Source organism: Oncorhynchus keta, chromosome 14 (assembly GCF_023373465.1).
Source record: "Oncorhynchus keta strain PuntledgeMale-10-30-2019 chromosome 14, Oket_V2, whole genome shotgun sequence".
Classification (NCBI taxonomy): domain Eukaryota; kingdom Metazoa; phylum Chordata; class Actinopteri; order Salmoniformes; family Salmonidae; genus Oncorhynchus; species Oncorhynchus keta.
Genome location: NC_068434.1, coordinates 1,472,905 through 1,495,157, shown reverse-complemented (window position 1 = coordinate 1,495,157; position 22,253 = coordinate 1,472,905). Strand labels below are relative to the sequence as shown.

At 41.7% G+C, this 22,253-nt stretch overlaps 1 protein-coding gene across 1 annotated transcript in view; it reads left to right on the top strand.

Annotated features, from left to right (window-relative positions):
* The window catches only part of dmrt1 (doublesex and mab-3 related transcription factor 1), a 79,158-nt gene that overhangs the window by 1,490 nt on the left and 55,415 nt on the right, over positions 1-22,253 (top strand). Inside the window, 1 exon segment of the mRNA XM_052460805.1 lies at positions 3,248-3,428. Coding sequence (XP_052316765.1) covers positions 3,248-3,428 — 181 coding nt within the window.

The window sequence follows — 22,253 nt, the reverse complement described above, 5'->3', positions numbered from 1 at the left end:
GGAATTCCTATATTTTCATGTGTAGGTAGATTTGGTGGACAAAGATAGGAGCTAATATGAATTAAAAACAGGCTGTGGTCAAAGTAAACCCAAAGATATTCTCCACATGCATTTTACATCAGGTCCAGGAGCAGGTTTAATCTGGGTGTGGGAACTGGCCAATGAGGTCCAGGAGTAGGTTTAATCTGGGTGTGGGAACTGGCCAATGAGGTCCAGGAGTAGGCTGGGTGTGGGAACTGGCCAATGAGGTCCAGGAGTAGGCTGGGTGTGGGAACTGGCCAATGAGGTCCTGGAGTATGTTTAATCTGGGTGTGGGAACTGGCCAATGAGGTCCAGGAGTAGGTTTAATCTGGGTGTGGGAACTGGCCAATGAGGTCCAGGAGTAGGTTTAATCTGGGTGTGGGAACTGGCCAATGAGGTCCAGGAGTAGGCTGGGTGTGGGAACTGGCCAATGAGGTCCAGGAGTAGGCTGGGTGTGGGAACTGGCCAACGAGGTCCAGGAGTAGGTTTAATCTGGGTGTGGGAACTGGCCAATGAGGTCCAGGAGTAGGTTTAATCTGGGTGTGGGAACTGGCCAATGAGGTCCAGGAGTAGGCTGGGTGTGGGAACTGGCCAATGAGGTCCAGGAGTAGGCTGGGTGTGGGAACTGGCCAATGAGGTCCTGGAGTATGTTTAATCTGGGTGTGGGAACTGGCCAATGAGGTCCAGGAGCAGGTTTAATCTGGGTGTGGGAACTGGCCAATGAGGTCCAGGAGCAGGTTTAATCTGGGTGTGGGAACTGGCCAATGAGGTCCAGGAGCAGGTTTAATCTGGGTGTGGGAACTGGCCAATGAGGTCCAGGAGTAGGTTTAATATAGGTGTGGGAACTGGCCAATGAGGTCCAGGAGCAGGCTGGGTGTGGGAACTGGCCAATGAGGTCCAGGAGTAGGTTTAATCTGGGTGTGGGAACTGGCCAATGAGGTCCAGGAGTAGGTTTAATCTGGGTGTGGGAACTTGCCAATGAGGTCCAGGAGTAGGATGGGTGTGGGAACTGGCCAATGAGGTCCAGGAGTAGGCTGGGTGTGGGAACTGGCCAATGAGGTCCAGGAGTAGGTTTAATCTGGGTGTGGGAACTGGCCAATGAGGTCCAGGAGTAGGTTTAATCTGGGTGTGGGAACTGGCCAATGAGGTCCAGGAGCAGGTTTAATCTGGGTGTGGGAACTGGCCAATGAGGTCCAGGAGCAGGTTTAATCTGGGTGTGGGAACTGGCCAATGAGGTCCAGGAGTAGGTCTGTCTGTCTGTGTCTACCTTCCTGCTTGTATATCTGTCATGCCTCTATCCTTCCTCAATACAGTAACTAACTGTGTCTGTGTGTGGGTGTGCATGTATGTGTCTTTCTCTGTGTGTGTGTGTCTTTCTCTGTGTGTGTGTGTGTGTGTGTGCCTCTTTCTGTGTGTGTGTGTGTGTATGTGTCTTTCTCTGTGTGTGTGTATGTGTCTTTCTCTGTGTGTGGGTGTGCATGTATGTGTCTTTCTGTGTGTGTGTGTGTGTGTGTCTTTCTCTGTGTGTGTGTGTGTGTGCCTCTTTCTGTGTGTGTGTGTGCCTCTTTCTCTCTGTGTGTGTGTCCCTCTTTCTCTGTGTGTGTGTGTGTCCCTCTTTCTCTCTGTGTGTGTGTGTCCTCTGTGTGTCTTTTTCTCTCTGTGTGTGTGTGCCTCTTTCTCTCTGTGTGTGTGTGTGCCTCTTTCTCTCTGTGTGTGTGTGTGCCTTTTTCTCTCTGTGTGTGTGTGTGCCTCTTTCTCTCTGTGTGTGTGTGTGCCTCTTTCTCTCTGTGTGTGTGTGTGTGTGCCTCTTTCTCTCTGTGTGTGTGTGCCTCTTTCTCTCTGTGTGTGTGTGCCTCTTTTCTCTCTGTGTGTGTGTGTGTGCCTCTTTTCTCTCTGTGTGTGTGTGCCTCTTTTCTCTCTGTGTGTGTGTGTGCCTCTTTTCTCTGTGTGTGTGCCTCTTTCTCTCTGTGTGTGTGTGTGCCTCTTTTTCTCTGTGTGTGTGTGCCTCTTTCTCTCTGTGTGTGTGTGCCTCTTTCTCTGTGTGTGTGCCTCTTTTCTCTGTGTGTGTGTGCCTCTTTCTCTCTTCTGTGTGTGTGTGTGCCTCTTTCTCTCTGTGTGTGTGTGTGCCTCTTTCTCTCTGTGTGTGTGCCCTTTCTCTCTGTGTGTGTGTGTGTGCCTCTTTCTCTCTGTGTGTGTGTGCCTTTTTCTCTCTGTGTGTGTGTGTGCCTCTTTCTCTGTGTGTGTGTGTGTCCCTCTTTCTCTCTGTGTGTGTGTGCCTCTTTCTCTCTGTGTGTGTGTGTGCCTCTTTCTCTGTGTGTGTGTGTGTGTGTGTGCCTCTTTCTCTCTGTGTGTGTGTGTGCCTCTTTCTCTCTGTGTGTGTGTGCCTCTTTCTCTCTCTGTGTGTGTGTGCCTCTTTCTCTGTGTGTGTGCCTCTTTTCTCTGTGTGTGTGTGCCTCTTTCTCTGTGTGTGTGTGTGCCTCTTTCTCTCTGTGTGTGTGTGCCTCTTTTCTCTGTGTGTGTGTGCCTCTTTCTCTGTGTGTGTGTGCCTCTTTCTCTCTGTGTGTGTGTGCCTCTTTCTCTCTGTGTGTGTGTGCCTCTTTCTCTCTGTGTGTGTGTGCCTCTTTTCTCTCTGTGTGTGTGCCTCTCTCTGTGTGTGTGCCTCTTTCTCTGTGTGTGTGTGCCTCTTTCTCTCTGTGTGTGTGTGTGTGCCTCTTTCTCTGTGTGTGTGTGTGTGCCTCTTTTCTCTCTGTGTGTGTGTGCCTCTTTCTCTCTGTGTGTGTGTGTGCCTCTTTCTCTCTGTGTGTGTGTGTGCCTCTTTCTCTGTGTGTGTGTGTGTGTGTGTGTGCCTCTTTCTCTCTGTGTGTGTGTGTGCCTCTTTCTCTCTGTGTGTGTGTACCTCTTTCTCTCTGTGTGTGTGTGTGCCTCTTTCTCTGTGTGTGTGTGTGTGTGCCTCTTTCTCTCTGTGTGTGTGTGTGCCTCTTTCTCTGTGTGTGTGTGTGTGTGTGTGTGTGTGCCTCTTTCTCTCTGTGTGTGTGTGCCTCTTTCTCTCTGTGTGTGTGTACCTCTTTCTCTCTGTGTGTGTGTGTGCCTCTTTCTCTGTGTGTGTGTGCGTGCCTCTTTCTCTCTGTGTGTGTGTGTGTGTGCCTCTTTCTCTCTCTGTGTGTGTGTGTGTGCCTCTTTCTCTCTCTGTGTGTGTGTGTGCCTCTTTCTCTCTGTGTGTGTGCAGGTGGCTCTGCGAAGGCAGCAGGCTCAAGAGGAGGAGATGGGGCTCTGTAGCCCAGCCACGCTGTCCAGTCAGGAGGTTGTTGTGAAGAATGAGCCCACTGGAGACTGTCTGTCCTCGGTGTCTGGAGGACGATCACCTACCTGTGGAAACACCTCAGCTGGTACCTCACCTTCTAATGCAGGTATATATGACACACATTCAATCCATGTGCATCCACCCACATTTTAGTGATACCGATGTAAATCTGGTCCCTATGTTTATAACACAGTATAATGCCATGACTACCACAACTAATATAATCTGGTCCCTATGTTTATAACACAGTGACTACCACAACTAATATAATCTGGTCCCTATGTTTATAACACAGTGACTACCACAACTAATATAATCTGGTCCCTATGTTTATAACACAGTGACTAACACAACTAATATAATCTGGTCCCTATGTTTATAACACAGTGACTACCACAACTAATATAATCTGGTCCCTATGTTTATAACACAGTGACTACCACAACTAATATAATCTGGTCCCTATGTTTATAACACAGTATAATGCCATGACTACCACAACTAATATAATCTGGTCCCTATGTTTATAACACAGTGACTACCACAACTAATATAATCTGGTTCCTATGTTTATAACACAGTATAATGCCATGACTACCACAACTAATATAATCTGGTCCCTATGTTTATAACACAGTGACTACCACAACTAATATAATCTGGTCCCTATGTTTATAACACAGTGACTACCACAACTAATATAATCTGGTCCCTATGTTTATAACACAGTGACTACCACAACTAATATAATCTGGTCCCTATGTTTATAACACAGTGACTACCACAACTAATATAATCTGGTCCCTATGTTTATAACACAGTATAATGCCATGACTACCACAACTAATATAATCTGGTCCCTATGTTTATAACACAGTGACTACCACAACTAATATAATCTGGTCCCTATGTTTATAACACAGTATAATGCCATGACTACCACAACTAATATAATCTGGTCCCTATGTTTATAACACAGTGACTACCACAACTAATATAATCTGGTCCCTATGTTTATAACACAGTGACTACCACAACTAATATAATATGGTCCCTATGTTTATAACACAGTATAATGCCATGACTACCACAACTAATATAATCTGGTCCCTATGTTTATAACACAGTGACTACCACAACTAATATAATCTGGTCCCTATGTTTATAACACAGTATAATGCCATGACTACCACAACTAATATAATCTGGTCCCTATGTTTATAACACAGTGACTACCACAACTAATATAATCTGGTCCCTATGTTTATAACACAGTATAATGCCATGACTACCACAACTAATATAATCTAGTACCTATGTTTATAACACAGTGACTACCACAACTAATATAATCTGGTCCCTATGTTTATAACACAGTGACTACCACAACTAATATAATCTGGTCCCTATGTTTATAACACAGTGACTACCACAACTAATATAATCTGGTACCTATGTTTATAACACAGTATAATGCCATGACTACCACAACTAATATAATCTGGTCCCTATGTTTATAACACCGTGACTACCACAACTAATATAATCTGGTCCCTATGTTTATAACACAGTATAATGCCATGACTACCACAACTAATATAATCTAGTACCTATGTTTATAACACAGTGACTACCACAACTAATATAATCTGGTCCCTATGTTTATAACACAGTATAATGCCATGACTACCACAACGAATATAATATGGTCCCTATGTTTATAACACAGTGACTACCACAACTAATATAATCTGGTCCCTATGTTTACAACACAGTGACTACCACAACTAATATAATCTGGTCCCTATGTTTATAACACAGTGACTACCACAACTAATATAATCTGGTCCCTATGTTTATAACACAGTGACTACCACAACTAATATAATCTGGTCCCTATGTTTATAACACAGTGACTACCACAACTAATATAATCTGGTCCCTATGTTTATAACACAGTGACTACCACAACTAATATAATCTGGTCCCTATGTTTATAACACAGTGACTACCACAACTAATATAATCTGGTCCCTATGTTTACAACACAGTGACTACCACAACTAATATTATCTGGTCCCTATGTTTATAACACAGTGACTACCACAACTAATATAATCTGGTCCCTATGTTTATAACACAGTATAATGCCATGACTACCACAACTAATATAATCTGGTCCCTATGTTTATAACACAGTGACTACCACAACTAATATAATCTGGTCCCTATGTTTATAACACAGTGACTACCACAACTAATATAATCTGGTCCCTATGTTTATAACACAGTGACTACCACAACTAATATAATCTGGTCCCTATGTTTATAACACAGTATAATTCCATGACTACCACAACTAATATAATCTAGTACCTATGTTTATAACACAGTATAATGCCATGACTACCACAACTAATATAATCTGGTCCCTATGTTTATAACACAGTGACTACCACAACTAATATAATCTGGTCCCTATGTTTATAACACAGTGACTACCACAACTAATATAATCTGGTCCCTATGTTTATAACACAGTGACTACCACAACTAATATAATCTGGTCCCTATGTTTATAACACAGTGACTACCACAACTAATATAATCTGGTCCCTATGTTTATAACACAGTGACTACCACAACTAATATAATCTGGTCCCTATGTTTATAACACAGTATAATGCCATGACTACCACAACTAATATAATCTGGTCCCTATGTTTATAACACAGTGACTACCACAACTAATATAATCTGGTCCCTATGTTTATAACACAGTATAATGCCATGACTACCACAACTAATATAATCTAGTACCTATGTTTATAACACAGTGACTACCACAACTAATATAATCTGGTCCCTATGTTTATAACACAGTGACTACCACAACTAATATAATCTGGTCCCTATGTTTATAACACAGTGACTACCACAACTAATATAATCTGGTACCTATGTTTATAACACAGTATAATGCCATGACTACCACAACTAATATAATCTGGTCCCTATGTTTATAACACAGTGACTACCACAACTAATATAATCTGGTCCCTATGTTTATAACACAGTATAATGCCATGACTACCACAACTAATATAATCTGGTCCCTATGTTTATAACACAGTGACTACCACAACTAATATAATCTGGTCCCTATGTTTATAACACAGTGACTACCACAACTAATATAATCTGGTCCCTATGTTTATAACACAGTATAATGCCATGACTACCACAACTAATATAATCTAGTACCTATGTTTATAACACAGTGACTACCACAACTAATATAATCTGGTCCCTATGTTTATAACACAGTATAATGCCATGACTACCACAACTAATATAATATGGTCCCTATGTTTATAACACAGTGACTACCACAACTAATATAATCTGGTCCCTATGTTTATAACACAGTATAATGCCATGACTACCACAACTAATATAATCTGGTCCCTATGTTTATAACACAGTGACTACCACAACTAATATAATCTGGTCCCTATGTTTACAACACAGTGACTACCACAACTAATATAATCTGGTCCCTATGTTTATAACACAGTGACTACCACAACTAATATAATCTGGTCCCTATGTTTATAACACAGTGACTACCACAACTAATATAATCTGGTCCCTATGTTTATAACACAGTGACTACCACAACTAATATAATCTGGTCCCTATGTTTATAACACAGTGACTACCACAACTAATATAATATGGTCCCTATGTTTATAACACAGTATAATGCCATGACTACCACAACTAATATAATCTGGTCCCTATGTTTATAACACAGTGACTACCACAACTAATATAATCTGGTCCCTATGTTTATAACACAGTGACTACCACAACTAATATAATATGGTCCCTATGTTTATAACACAGTATAATGCCATGACTACCACAACTAATATAATCTGGTCCCTATGTTTATAACACAGTGACTACCACAACTAATATAATCTGGTCCCTATGTTTATAACACAGTGACTACCACAACTAATATAATCTGGTCCCTATGTTTATAACACAGTATAATGCCATGACTACCACAACTAATATAATATGGTCCCTATGTTTATAACACAGTGACTACCACAACTAATATAATCTGGTCCCTATGTTTATAACACAGTGACTACCACAACTAATATAATCTGGTCCCTATGTTTATAACACAGTGACTACCACAACTAATATAATATGGTCCCTATGTTTATAACACAGTATAATGCCATGACTACCACAACTAATATAATCTGGTCCCTATGTTTATAACACAGTGACTACCACAACTAATATAATCTGGTCCCTATGTTTATAACACAGTGACTACCACAACTAATATAATATGGTCCCTATGTTTATAACACAGTATAATGCCATGACTACCACAACTAATATAATCTGGTCCCTATGTTTATAACACAGTGACTACCACAACTAATATAATCTGGTCCCTATGTTTATAACACAGTGACTACCACAACTAATATAATATGGTCCCTATGTTTATAACACAGTATAATGCCATGACTACCACAACTAATCTGGCCTATGTTTATGACTAATATAATCTGGTCCCTATGTTTATAACACAGTGACTACCACAACTAATATAATCTGGTCCCTATGTTTATAACACAGTGACTACCACAACTAATATAATCTGGTCCCTATGTTTATAACACAGTGACTACCACAACTAATATAATCTGGTCCCTATGTTTATAACACAGTGACTACCACAACTAATATAATCTGGTCCCTATGTTTATAACACAGTGACTACCACAACTAATATAATCTGGTCCCTATGTTTATAACACAGTGACTACCACAACTAATATAATCTGGTCCCTATGTTTATAACACAGTGACTACCACAACTAATATAATCTGGTCCCTATGTTTATAACACAGTGACTACCACAACTAATATAATCTGGTCCCTATGTTTATAACACAGTGACTACCACAACTAATATAATCTGGTCCCTATGTTTATAACACAGTGACTACCACAACTAATATAATCTGGTCCCTATGTTTATAACTATTGGGATTAGATCAGTTGAACATATTAAAACACAGGGCTTGACATTAACTGTTTTAGCCACTAGTCCCTTTGAACAAATAGGACTGATTTGTTTCCTTGTCTGAAAGCTCAAGTCTCTTGTAATGGTCTGTAACACCAGGGGCCAAAATGGGGACATCAAATTCTGTTGAATGATGCAAGGAACCACTTTACACAATACAATTCTTGTTATCATTATGATTATTATCATCATTATTATTATTATCATTATTATTATAATTATTATTATCATTATTATTATCATTATTATCATTATTATTATCATTATTATCATTATGATTATTATCATTATTATTATCATTATTATCATTATGATTATTATCATTATTATTATCATTATCATTAGTATCATTATAATTATTATCATTATTATTATCATTATTATTATTATCATTATTATTATTATCATTATTATTGTTATCATTATGATTATTATTATTATCATTATTATTATTATCATTATTATTATCAGATTTAAATGCAGGCTCCCCTCTGCCTATTGGCCTCTTTGCAGAGTCAAGCTTGTCTCAAAATAGAACCCTTTCCCTTTAAGGTTTGCCTGGAGGATGGTTGGCTTATTATGTCTTTATAAAATACTATCCTACTTTAATGAATCAGGGATCAAATGGCTAAGGTTGGCTACCTCAAAGCAAGGTAACTAACTAACTTGTTTATCTGCCTGGTAAGGCAGGTTTCACTGGAGATCTATTGCCAGCATTGGTAGTTATTTGTGGTTTAGGCTATTCTAAGAATATTTGAATGTTGTCAGAATGACTTGGCCAATGTTGAATATCGGGGAATAACAGCTTTCCAACTGTGTCAGAATTATTTTGCAGCTATTTTCATTGCTTTAGAGGTGTTTTCCAACAGGAGTTTTGCTCTGGTTTATTAACACAACCATTCAATATTTATTTTAGGACATCAGACATGACAATGACATTAATAGATCCTATTAGCTAATTAGTTAACGAGCGAGATAGTTAGCCAGGCTACATGTTATGTTTTGAATTGGCTATCTAGTCAGTCTGTTGTCTATCATTATTTTATAGGCCAGGGATGGGCAATTTTGATAGGGGTGGGGGCCACAAAGAATCTGAACACATTATGAGTGGCAGCAGTGGCTGGCGGGTACCCACATTCATAACCCACACACGCAGTCAGTCCCGACCCTAGCCTTTTGGGGAACCCCCCGACGGCTGACAGAACATTTTTTGACATGGTGCATAGAGACAAATGTTGCAGTTTCAAAGCATGTTTGCTCCAATTCTACAAAATCATTGTGGACCTACAAAAAGGGGGGCATCCCACAGGCCCAATCACACATGCAGGTGATGCACACGCTATGACTTTTACAGGATTTTCATATCCCTACGAACCCTGTTTGCCGACCAAAAATGTACTATAACTGGGCAAATAACTGACTAACTAGCAAGGAATATCAACAAATGTGCGCACGTGGCTACATGCAGCTCTGCGATTTGATCTCAAAAGCCTTTGATCTCGGGACCGCCTGTCAATGCAATGTCATTTTGATGTGGACACAACTGGCTCTGCAGACATTGGGAGGACAGTGGACACAACTGGCTCTGCAGACATTGGGAGGACAGTGGACACAACTGGCTCTGCAGACATTGGGAGGACAGTGGACACAACTGGCTCTGCAGACATTGGGAGGACAGTGGACACAACTGGCTCTGCAGACATTGGGAGGACAGTGGACACAACTGGCTCTGCAGACATTGGGAGGACAGTGGACACAACTGGCTCTGCAGACATTGGGAGGACAGTGGACACAACTGGCTCTGCAGACATTGGGAGGACAGTGGACACAACTGGCTCTGCAGACATTGGGAGGACAGTGGACACAACTGGCTCTGCAGACATTGGGAGGACACTGGACACAACTGGCTCTGCAGACATTGGGAGGACAGTGGACACAACTGGCTCTGCAGACATTGGGAGGACAGTGGACACAACTGGCTATGCAGACATTGGGAGGACAGTGGACACAACTGGCTCTGCAGACATTGGGAGGACAGTGGACACAACTGGCTCTGCAGACATTGGGAGGACAGTGTACACAACTGGCTCTGCAGACATTGGGAGGACAGTGGACACAACTGGCTCTGCAGACATTGAGAGGACAGTGGACACAACTGGCTCTGCAGACATTGAGAGGACAGTGGACACAACTGGCTCTGCAGACATTGGGAAGACAGTGGACACAACTGGCTCTGCAGACATTGGGAGGACAGTGGACACAACTGGCTCTGCAGACATCGGGAGGACAGTGGACACAACTGGCTCTGCAGACATTGGGAGGACAGTGGACACAACTGGCTCTGCAGACATTGGGAGGACAGTGTACACAACTGGCTCTGCAGACATTGGGAGGACAGTGGACACAACTGGCTCTGCAGACATTGGGAAGACAGTGGACACAACTGGCTCTGCAGACATTGGGAGGACAGTGGACACAACTGGCTCTGCAGACATTGGGAGGACAGTGGACACAACTGGCTCTGCAGACATCGGGAGGACAGTGGACACAACTGGCTCTGCAGACATTGGGAGGACAGTGGACACAACTGGCTCTGCAGACATTGGGAGGACAGTGGACACAACTGGCTCTGCAGACATTGAGAGGACAGTGGACACAACTGGCTCTGCAGACATTGAGAGGACAGTGGACACAACTGGCTATGCAGACATTGGGAGGACAGTGTACAGCATCTCATGTGGAGGACTTTCTGTGTAGTCCTGATGTCCTAGTACTATCAGTATAGTACTGATGTCCTGGTACTATAGTACAGTCCTAGTCCTGATGTCCTGGTACTATAGTGTAGTCCTGATGTCCTGGTACTATAGTGTCCTAGTACTATCAGTATAGTCCTGATGTCCTGGTACTATAGTACAGTCCTGGTCCTGATGTCCTGGTACTATAGTGTAGTCCTAGTCCTGATATCCTGGTACTATAGTGTAGTCCTGATGTCCTGGTACTATAGTGTAGTCCTAGTCCTGATGTCCTGGTACTATCAGTATAGTCCTGATGTCCTAGTACTATCAGTATAGTCCTGATGTCCTGGTACTATAGTGTAGTCCTGATGTCCTGGTACTATAGTACAGACCTAGTCCTGATGTCATGGTACTATAGTGTAGTCCTAGTCCTGATGTCTTGGTACTATCAGTATAGTTCTGATGTCCTGGTACTATAGTACAGTCCTGGTACTATAGTGTCCTGGTGCTATAGTACAGTCCTGGTACTATAGTGTAGTCCTAGTCCTGATGTCCTGGTACTATAGTGTAGTCCTGGTACTATAGTACAGTCCTGGTGCTATAGTGTAGTCCTAGTCCTGATGTCCTGATACTACCAGTATAGTCCTGATGTCCTGGTACTATAGTGTCCTAGTACTATCAGTATAGTCCTGATGTCCTGGTACTATCAGTATAGTCCTGATGTCCTGGTACTATAGTGTCCTAGTACTATCAGTATAGTCCTGATGTCCTGGTACTATAGTGTAGTCCTGGTGCTATAGTACAGTCCTAGTCCTGATGTCCTGGTACTATAGTACAGTCCTGGTGCTATAGTACAGTCCTGGTACTATAGTGTAGTCCTAGTCCTGATGTCCTGGTACTATAGTGTAGTCCTGATGTCCTGGTACTATAGTACAGTCCTGGTGCCAGCCTCAAGTCCATCTTTTGATCACTCTGTGGTAGAGGAAGTAAGGAGGCAGAAACAGCTTGTTCCTTCAAGCCTGATATCAGCTCTGGACTGGAATACCAACCCGGTCAAGGCTGCTGCCACTGTGTGTGTTTGTGGCCCCTGGACCGGTGACAGAGAGGAGAGGAGTTGAGCACTCAGTGATTCAGCCATGAGGACAACGGTCAGACCTGGGACACACACAACACTTCTGTCTCCTAATCTACTGATAGTGAGATATACCACAGAGCTGAATCTGGCAGAAGCTTGAGACAAATGTGTCTTTGTTGACTCCAGATATCCCAACACATGATGAGGACAGTTGTTGATATGGTAAATATGCCTTAATGCAACTCCTTGAGGTTGGTTAGTTGTTGATATGGTAAATATGCCTTAATGCAACTCCTTGAGGTTGGTTAGTTGTTGATATGGTAAATATGCCTTAATGCAGCTCCTTGAGGTTGGTTAGTTGTTGATATGGTAAATATGCCTTAATGCAACTCCTTGAGGTTGGTTAGTTGTTGATATGGTAAATATGCCTTAATGCAACTCCTTGAGGTTGGTTAGTTGTTGATATGGTAAATATGCCTTAATGCAACTCCTTGAGGTAGGTTAGTTGTTGATATGGTAAATATGCCTTAATGCAACTCCTTGAGGTAGGTTAGTTGTTGATATGGTAAATATGCCTTAATACAACTCCTTGAGGTTGGTTAGTTGTTGATATGGTAAATATGCCTTAATGCAACTCCTTGAGGTTGGTTAGTTGTTGATATGGTAAATATGCCTTAATGCAACTCCTTGAGGTAGGTTAGTTGTTGATATGGTAAATATGCCTTAATGCAACTCCTTGAGGTAGGTTAGTTGTTGATATGGTAAATATGCCTTAATGCAGCTCCTTGAGGTTGGTTAGTTGTTGATATGGTAAATATGCCTTAATGCAACTCCTTGAGGTAGGACAGTTGTTGATATGGTAAATATGCCTTAATGCAACTCCTTGAGGTAGGTTAGTTGTTGATATAGTAAATATGCCTTAATGCAACTCCTTGAGGTAGGTTAGTTGTTGATATGGTAAATATGCCTGAATGCAACTCCTTGAGGTTGGTTAGTTGTTGATATGGTAAATATGCCTTAAAGCAACTCCTTGAGGTTGGTTAGTTGTTGATATGGTAAATATGCCTTAATGCAGCTCCTTGAGGTTGGTTAGTTGTTGATATGGTAAATATGCCTTAATGCAACTCCTTGAGGTTGGTTAGTTGTTGATATAGTAAATATGCCTTAATGCAACTCCTTGAGGTTGGTTAGTTGTTGATATGGTAAATATGCCTTAATGCAGCTCCTTGAGGTTGGTTAGTTGTTGATATGGTAAATATGCCTTAATGCAACTCCTTGAGGTTGGTTAGTTGTTGATATGGTAAATATGCCTTAATGCAGCTCCTTGAGGTTGGTTAGTTGTTGATATGGTAAATATGCCTTAATGCAACTCCTTGAGGTTGGTTAGTTGTTGATATGGTAAATATGCCTTAATGCAGCTCCTTGAGGTTGGTTAGTTGTTGATATGGTAAATATGCCTTAATGCAGCTCCTTGAGGTTGGTTAGTTGTTGATATGGTAAATATGCCTTAATGCAACTCCTTGAGGTAGGACAGTTGTTGATATGGTAAATATGCCTTAATGCAACTCCTTGAGGTAGGTTAGTTGTTGATATAGTAAATATGCCTTAATGCAACTCCTTGAGGTAGGTTAGTTGTTGATATGGTAAATATGCCTGATTGCAACTCCTTGAGGTTGGTTAGTTGTTGATATGGTAAATATGCCTTAATGCAACTCCTTGAGGTTGGTTAGTTGTTGATATGGTAAATATGCCTTAATGCAACTCCTTGAGGTTGGTTAGTTGTTGATATGGTAAATATGCCTTAATGCAACTCCTTGAGGTTGGTTAGTTGTTGATATGGTAAATATGCCTTAATGCAACTCCTTGAGGTAGGTTAGTTGTTGATATGGTAAATATGCCTTAATGCAACTCCTTGAGGTAGGTTAGTTGTTGATATGGTAAATATGCCTTAATGCAACTCCTTGAGGTTGGTTAGTTGTTGATATGGTAAATATGCCTTAATGCAACTCCTTGAGGTAGGTTAGTTGTTGATATGGTAAATATGCCTTAATGCAACTCCTTGAGGTTGGTTAGTTGTTGATATGGTAAATATGCCTTAATGCAACTCCTTGAGGTAGGTTAGTTGTTGATATGGTAAATATGCCTTAATGCAACTCCTTGAGGTTGGTTAGTTGTTGATATGGTAAATATGCCATAATGCAGCTCCTTGAGGTTGGTTAGTTGTTGATATGGTAAATATGCCTTAATGCAACTCCTTGAGGTTGGTTAGTTGTTGATATGGTAAATATGCCTTAATGCAACTCCTTGAGGTAGGTTAGTTGTTGATATGGTAAATATGCCTTAATGCAGCTCCTTGAGGTTGGTTAGTTGTTGATATGGTAAATATGCCTTAATGCAACTCCTTGAGGTAGGTTCGTTGTTGATATGGTAAATATGCCTTAATGCAACTCCTTGAGGTTGGTTAGTTGTTGATATGGTAAATATGCCTTAATGCAACTCCTTGAGGTTGGTTAGTTGTTGATATGGTAAATATGCCTTAATGCAACTCCTTGAGGTTGGTTAGTTGTTGATATGGTAAATATGCCTTAATGCAGCTCCTTGAGGTTGGTTTGTTGTTGACATGGTAAATATGCCTTAATGCAACTCCTTGAGGTTGGTTAGTTGTTGATATGGTAAATATGCCTTAATGCAACTCCTTGAGGTTGGTTAGTTGTTGATATGGTAAATATGCCTTAATGCAACTCCTTGAGGTAGGTTCGTTGTTGATATGGTAAATATGCCTTAATGCAACTCCTTGAGGTTGGTTAGTTGTTGATATGGTAAATATGCCTTAATGCAACTCCTTGAGGTTGGTTAGTTGTTGATATGGTAAATATGCCTTAATGCAACTCCTTGAGGTTGGTTAGTTGTTGATATGGTAAATATGCCTTAATGCAACTCCTTGAGGTTGGTTAGTTAGTTGTTGATATGGTAAATATGCCTTAATGCAACTCCTTGAGGTAGGTTCGTTGTTGATATGGTAAATATGCGTTAATGCAACTCCTTGAGGTTGGTTAGTTGTTGATATGGTAAATATGCCTTAATGCAACTCCTTGAGGTTGGTTAGTTGTTGATATGGTAAATATGCCTTAATGCAACTCCTTGAGGTTGGTTAGTTGTTGATATGGTAAATATGCCTTAATGCAACTCCTTGAGGTTGGTTAGTTGTTGATATGGTAAATATGCCTTAATGCAACTCCTTGAGGTTGGTTAGTTAGTTGTTGATATGGTAAATATGCCTTAATGCAACTCCTTGAGGTAGGTTCGTTGTTGATATGGTAAATATGCGTTAATGCAACTCCTTGAGGTTGGTTAGTTGTTGATATGGTAAATATGCCTTAATGCAACTCCTTGAGGTTGGTTAGTTGTTGATATGGTAAATATGCCTTAATGCAACTCCTTGAGGTTGGGTAGTTGTTGATATGGTAAATATGCCTTAATGCAACTCCTTGAGGTTGGTTAGTTGTTGATATGGTAAATATGCCTTAATGCAACTCCTTGAGGTAGGTTAGTTGTTGTTTCATCCATTGATATCGTTGTTTTTGTGTGAGTTGTATGCAGTGGCGACCCGTCATTCATGGCAGAGCCCCACACTTTTAGGTACACAAATATAATACAAATAATAATACACTTTGTTTTCAGGGGGGGGGGGGGCTTGCCTGTTGCGCTTGTTATTTTGGTATTAGTACGTGTCACATATCAGTTTGCAAACAATGTAAAAAAAATCACATGTAATTGAGTTAATAAAGCTGCATACAAACATGGTCTCTTTTTTGTTTTCTTGAGTAAAGCAGCTCCAAAATGCAGGTGTTTCAGCCTCGCTCAGTGCTTTCTGTGGTGGTGGGGCAGCCAGCAGAAAATACAGTGTTGAGCCTGATTGGCTTAGTTTTCTGTCACTCATGGGACAGCACGTCATCCCCAATTCTAAGGTTAGAGCTCGAATATTTTGACCCTTGGGTTCTGCCATAGTTATATTAGAAATGCCCATCCAAGAAGGCTCAAGGTCATTGGCCACAGATAGAATGACATCAAATCACACGTAGCTTTGATTGGAGTGATCATGTCAACATCATACTTTCAAAATCTTAGCTAGCAAGCTAGCAGTCGTCGCCATGAATCAAGTCGACAATCAAATCCTTTTCAACATTACACAACAAGTTGGAAATCGCAAATTCAACAATGAGTGGTTTGGGAAGGAATCAGTGGCTAACCGTGAGTTCAAGACAACTGGGAACTACAGCAGCTACAACTGGGAACTACAGCAGCTACAACTGGGAACTACAGCAGCTACAACGAGCTCCGACTGGGAACTACAGCAGCTACAACGAGCTCCGACTGGGAACTACAGCAGCTACAACGAGCTCCGACTGGGAACTACAGCAGCTACAACGAGCTCCGACTGGGAACTACAGCAGCTACAACGAGCTCCGACTGGGAACTACACCAGCTACAACGAGCTCCGACTGGGAACTACAGCAGCTACAACTGGGAACTACACCAGCTACTACTGGGAACTACACCAGCTACAACGAGCTCCGACTGGGAACTACAGCAGCTACAACTGGGAACTACAGCAGCTACAACTGGGAACTACACCAGCAACGAGCTCCGACTGGGAACTACACCAGCTACAACGAGCTCTGACTGGGAACTACACCAGCTACAACTGGGAACTACACCAGCTACAACTGGGAACTACACCAGCTACAACTGGGAACTACAGCAGCTACAACTGGGAACTACACCAGCTACGAGCTCCGACTGGGAACTACAGCAGCTACAACTGGGACCTACACCAGCTACAACTGGGAACTACACCAGCTACAACTGGGAACCACACCAGCTCCGACTGGGAACTACACCAGCTACAACTGGGAACTACAGCAGCTACAACTGGGAACTACACCAGCAACGAGCTCCGACTGGGAACTACACCAGCTACAACGAGCTCTGACTGGGAACTACACCAGCTACAACTGGGAACTACACCAGCTACAACTGGGAACTACACCAGCTACAACTGGGAACTACAGCAGCTACAACTGGGAACTACACCAGCTACGAGCTCCGACTGGGAACTACAGCAGCTACAACTGGGACCTACACCAGCTACAACTGGGAACTACACCAGCTACAACTGGGAACCACACCAGCTCCGACTGGGAACTACACCAGCTACAACTGGGAACTACACCAGCTACAACTGGGAACTACACCAGCTACAACTGGGAACTACACCAGCTACAACTGGGAACTACACCAGCTACGAGCTCTGACTGGGAACTACAGCAGCTACAACTGGGAACTACAGCAGCTACAACTGGGAACTACACCAGCTACGAGCTCTGACTGGGAACTACAGCAGCTACAACTGCGAACTACAGCAGCTACAACTGGGAACTTACACCAGCTACAACTGGGAACTACAGCAGCTACAACGAGCTCCGACTGGGAACTACAGCAGCTACAACGAGCTCCGACTGGGAAAACGAGCTCCGACTGGGAAAACGAGCTCCGACTGGGAAAACGAGCTCCGACTGGGAAAATACGTTTGAACGGTCGTTCAAATCTTTCTCTTTGATGACAGAATTTCCTCACGATGGACCGCTGCGCCACATTCCTGTTCAAGCACATTACTACATGTCTTATGGTGCCGCAATAATGATGTAATATGTCAGGGAGATATCTATACTGTAGCTGAGAAAGTAATACTAAGTGTATGTTGTGTCGTAAGCTGTTAGTAGCCCATGTTCCTCGCCCTAATAATTTGGTCTGTTTTCACCGTTTGTGGCCGTTGTGTGCTTGTTTGCAACTTTTTTTGTACAGCTTTGACAGTGCTACTGCTAGTAGTGGTGGCGCTTGGCTTGCATGTGCACATTCAGCACACACAACATAATTATGTCATTTGACATATCAAATTAAAAGCTTATTTAATGTGTCAAATAATGTTATGACATGTATCTTGTTTGACACGCAAAGACCCAAACGGCGTTCAATGTTCAGAGAAATGTAATCATCGAATATTGTAAGAGCTTTCATTGTCTGCTTATATGCCCTCTTAATTTATCCTACGGTTCTGACTTGGTGTACAGGGAGAACACTGTAAGAACGGCCCATGTTCTGACTTGGTGTACAGGGAGAACACTGTAAGAACGGCCCATGTTCTGAATTCTGTCGCTGTACATTTCAAAAGTGCAGAAGAAATAGTTACATTGACTATGCCCGTCGTCTCTCTCTTAATGTCTTAATCGAAATGACTGATTGCCTCTTATCCGCTTGTCGTCCCCCTATGTCATAGTTTGTACATCTCAATTGTCAGCAGGAACCACATTTGTTTAAAAAGCAAGTCAGCCATATCAGCTATGTTTTTTTTTAAAGGCAGTAAATGAGGCTGAATGAACTGTAGCAGTGGTAAGGTGTTGGGACAACTTTATGTTGGCCCTCACAGTTTGTGAGCACAGTTTGTCACCGTTATAGTGCAACTAATGTATTGTTTAGTGTGGTGTTGTTGCTTTGCTGGCATGCCACATTTTTTTGCGTGTATGGTTTTACCAATGAAGAGAAGGATGGAGAGTGACAGGAAGAATCAGTTCAGGACAGCCACCAGTAGATGGTGCTATTGTGTGGGACTGAAAACTAAAAATGTCTTGACTGAAAACAGAAAGATGTTTATTTATTTTTGTTTAATTGAACCTTTATTTAACCAGGTGGCCAGTTGAGAACACCTTTATTTAACCAGGTAGGCTAGTTGAGAACACCTTTATTTAACCAGGTAGGCCAGTTGAGAACACCTTTATTTAACCAGGTAGGCTAGTTGAGAACACCTTTATTTAACCAGGTAGGCCAGTTGAACACCTTTATTTAACCAGGTAGGCTAGTTGAGAACACCTTTATTTAACCAGGTAGGCCAGTTGAGAACACCTTTATTTAACCAGGTAGGCTAGTTGAGAACACCTTTATTTAACCAGGTAGGCTAGTTGAGAACACCTTTATTTAATCAGGTAGGCTAGTTGAGAACACCTTTATTTAACCAGGTAGGCTAGTTGAGAACACCTTTATTTAACCAGGTAGGCTAGTTGAGAACACCTTTATTTAACCAGGTAGGTCAGTTGAGAACACCTTTATTTAACCAGGTAGGCCAGTTGAGAACACCTTTACTTAACCAGGTAGGCTAGTTGAGAACACCTTTATTTAACCAGGTAGGCCAGTTGAGAACACCTTTATTTAACCAGGTAGGCCAGTTGAGAACACCTTTATTTAACCAGGTAGGCCAGTTGAGAACACCTTTATTGAACCAGGTGGCCAGTTGAGAACACCTTTACTTAACCAGGTAGGCCAGTTGAGAACACCTTTATTTAACCAGGTAGGCTAGTTGAGAACACCTTTATTTAACCAGGTAGGCTAGTTGAGAACACCTTTATTTAACCAGGTAGGCTAGTTGAGAACACCTTTATTTAACCAGGTAGGCTAGTTGAGAACACCTTTATTTAACCAGGTAGGCCAGTTGAGAACACCTTTATTTAACCAGGTAGGCTAGTTGAGAACACCTTTATTTAACCAGGTAGGCTAGTTGAGAACACCTTTATTTAAACAGGGGCCAGGTAGGCCAGTTGAGAACACCTTTATTTAACCAGGTAGGCCAGTTGAGAACACCTTTATTTAACCAGGTAGGCCAGTTGAGAACACCTTTATTTAACCAGGTAGGCCAGTTGAGAACACCTTTATTTAACCAGGTAGGCCAGTTGAGAACACCTTTATTTAACCAGGTGGCCAGTTGGAACACCTTTATTTAACCAGGTGGCCAGTTGAGAACACCTTTATTTAACCAGGTGGCCAGTTGAGAACACCTTTATTTAACCAGGTGGCCAGTTGAGAACACCTTTATTTAACCAGGCTGGAACACCTTTATTTAACCAGTTGAGAACACCTTTATTTAACCAGGTAGGCTAGTTGAGAACACCTTTATTTAACCAGGTAGGCTAGTTGAGAACACCTTTATTTAACCAGGTGAGGCTAGGGTTGAGAACACCTTATTTAACCAGGTTGAGAACACCTTTATTTAACCAGGTAGGCCTAGTTGAGAACACCTTTATTTAACCAGGTAGGCTAGTTGAGAACACCTTTATTTAACCAGGTAGGCCAGTTGAGAACACCTTTATTTAACCAGGTAGGCCAGTTGAGAACACCTTTATTTAACCAGGTAGGCCAGTTGAGAACACCTTTATTTAACCAGGTAGGCTAGTTGAGAACACCTTTATTTAACCAGGTAGGCTAGTTGAGAACACCTTTATTTAACCAGGTAGGCTAGTTGAGAACACCTTTATTTAACCAGGTAGGCTAGTTGAGAACACCTTTATTTAACCCTTTATTTAACCAGGTAGGGCTAGTTGAGAACACCTTTATTTAACCAGGTAGGCCAGTTGGAGAACACCTTTATTTAACCAGGTAGGCTATTTGAGAACACCTTTATTTAACCAGGTAGGCTAGTTGAGAACACCTTTATTTAACCAGGTAGGCTAGTTGAGAACACCTTTATTTAACCAGGTAGGCTAGTTGAGAACACCTTTATTTAACCAGGTAGGCTAGTTGAGAACACCTTTATTTAACCAGGTAGGCTAGTTGAGAACACCTTTATTTAACCAGGTAGGCTAGTTGAGAACACCTTTATTTAACCAGGTAGGCTAGTTGAGAACACCTTTATTTAACCAGGTAGGCCAGTTGGAGAACACCTTTATTTAACCAGGTAGGCTAGTTGAGAACACCTTTATTTAACCAGGTAGGCCAGTTGAGAACACCTTTATTTAACCAGGTAGGCTAGTTGAGAACACCTTTATTTAACCAGGTAGGCCAGTTGAGAACACCTTTATTTAACCAGGTAGGCTAGTTGAGAACACCTTTATTTAACCAGGTAGGCCAGTTGAGAACACCTTTATTTAACCAGGTAGGCTAGTTGAGAACACCTTTATTTAACCAGGTGGCCAGTTGAGAACACCTTTATTTAACCAGGTAGGCTAGTTGAGAACACCTTTATTTAACCAGGTAGGCCAGTTGAGAACACCTTTATTTAACCAGGTAGGCCAGTTGAGAACACCTTTATTTAACCAGGTAGGCTAGTTGAGAACACCTTTATTTAACCAGGTAGGCTAGTTGAGAACACCTTTATTTAACCAGGTAGGCTAGTTGAGAACACCTTTATTTAACCAGGTAGGCCAGTTGAGAACACCTTTATTTAACCAGGTAGGCCAGTTGAGAACACTTTATTTAACCCTTTGAGAACACCTTTTTAACCAGGTAGGCCAGTTGAGAACACCTTTATTTAACCAGGTAGGCTAGTTGAGAACACCTTTATTTAACCAGGTAGGCTAGTTGAGAACACCTTTATTTAACCAGGTAGGCTAGTTGAGAACACCTTTATTTAACCAGGTAGGCTAGTTGAGAACACCTTTATTTAACCAGGTAGGCCAGTTGAGAACACCTTTATTTAACCAGGTGGCCAGTTGAGAACACCTTTATTTAACCAGGTAGGCTATTTGAGAACACCTTTATTTAACCAGGTAGGCCAGTTGAGAACACCTTTATTTAACCAGGTAGGCTAGTTGAGAACACCTTTATTTAACCAGGTAGGCCAGTTGAGAACACCTTTATTTAACCAGGTAGGCCAGTTGAGAACACCTTTATTTAACCAGGTAGGCTAGTTGAGAACACCTTTATTTAACCAGGTAGGCCAGTTGAGAACACCTTTATTTAACCAGGTAGGCCAGGCAGGTAGTTGAGAACACCTTTATTTAACCAGGTAGGCCAGTTGAGAACACCTTTATTTAACCAGGTGGCCAGTTGAGAACACCTTTATTTAACCAGGTAGGCTAGTTGAGAACACCTTTATTTAACCAGGTAGGCTAGTTGAGAACACCTTTATTTAACCAGGTAGGCTAGTTGAGAACACCTTTATTTAACCAGGT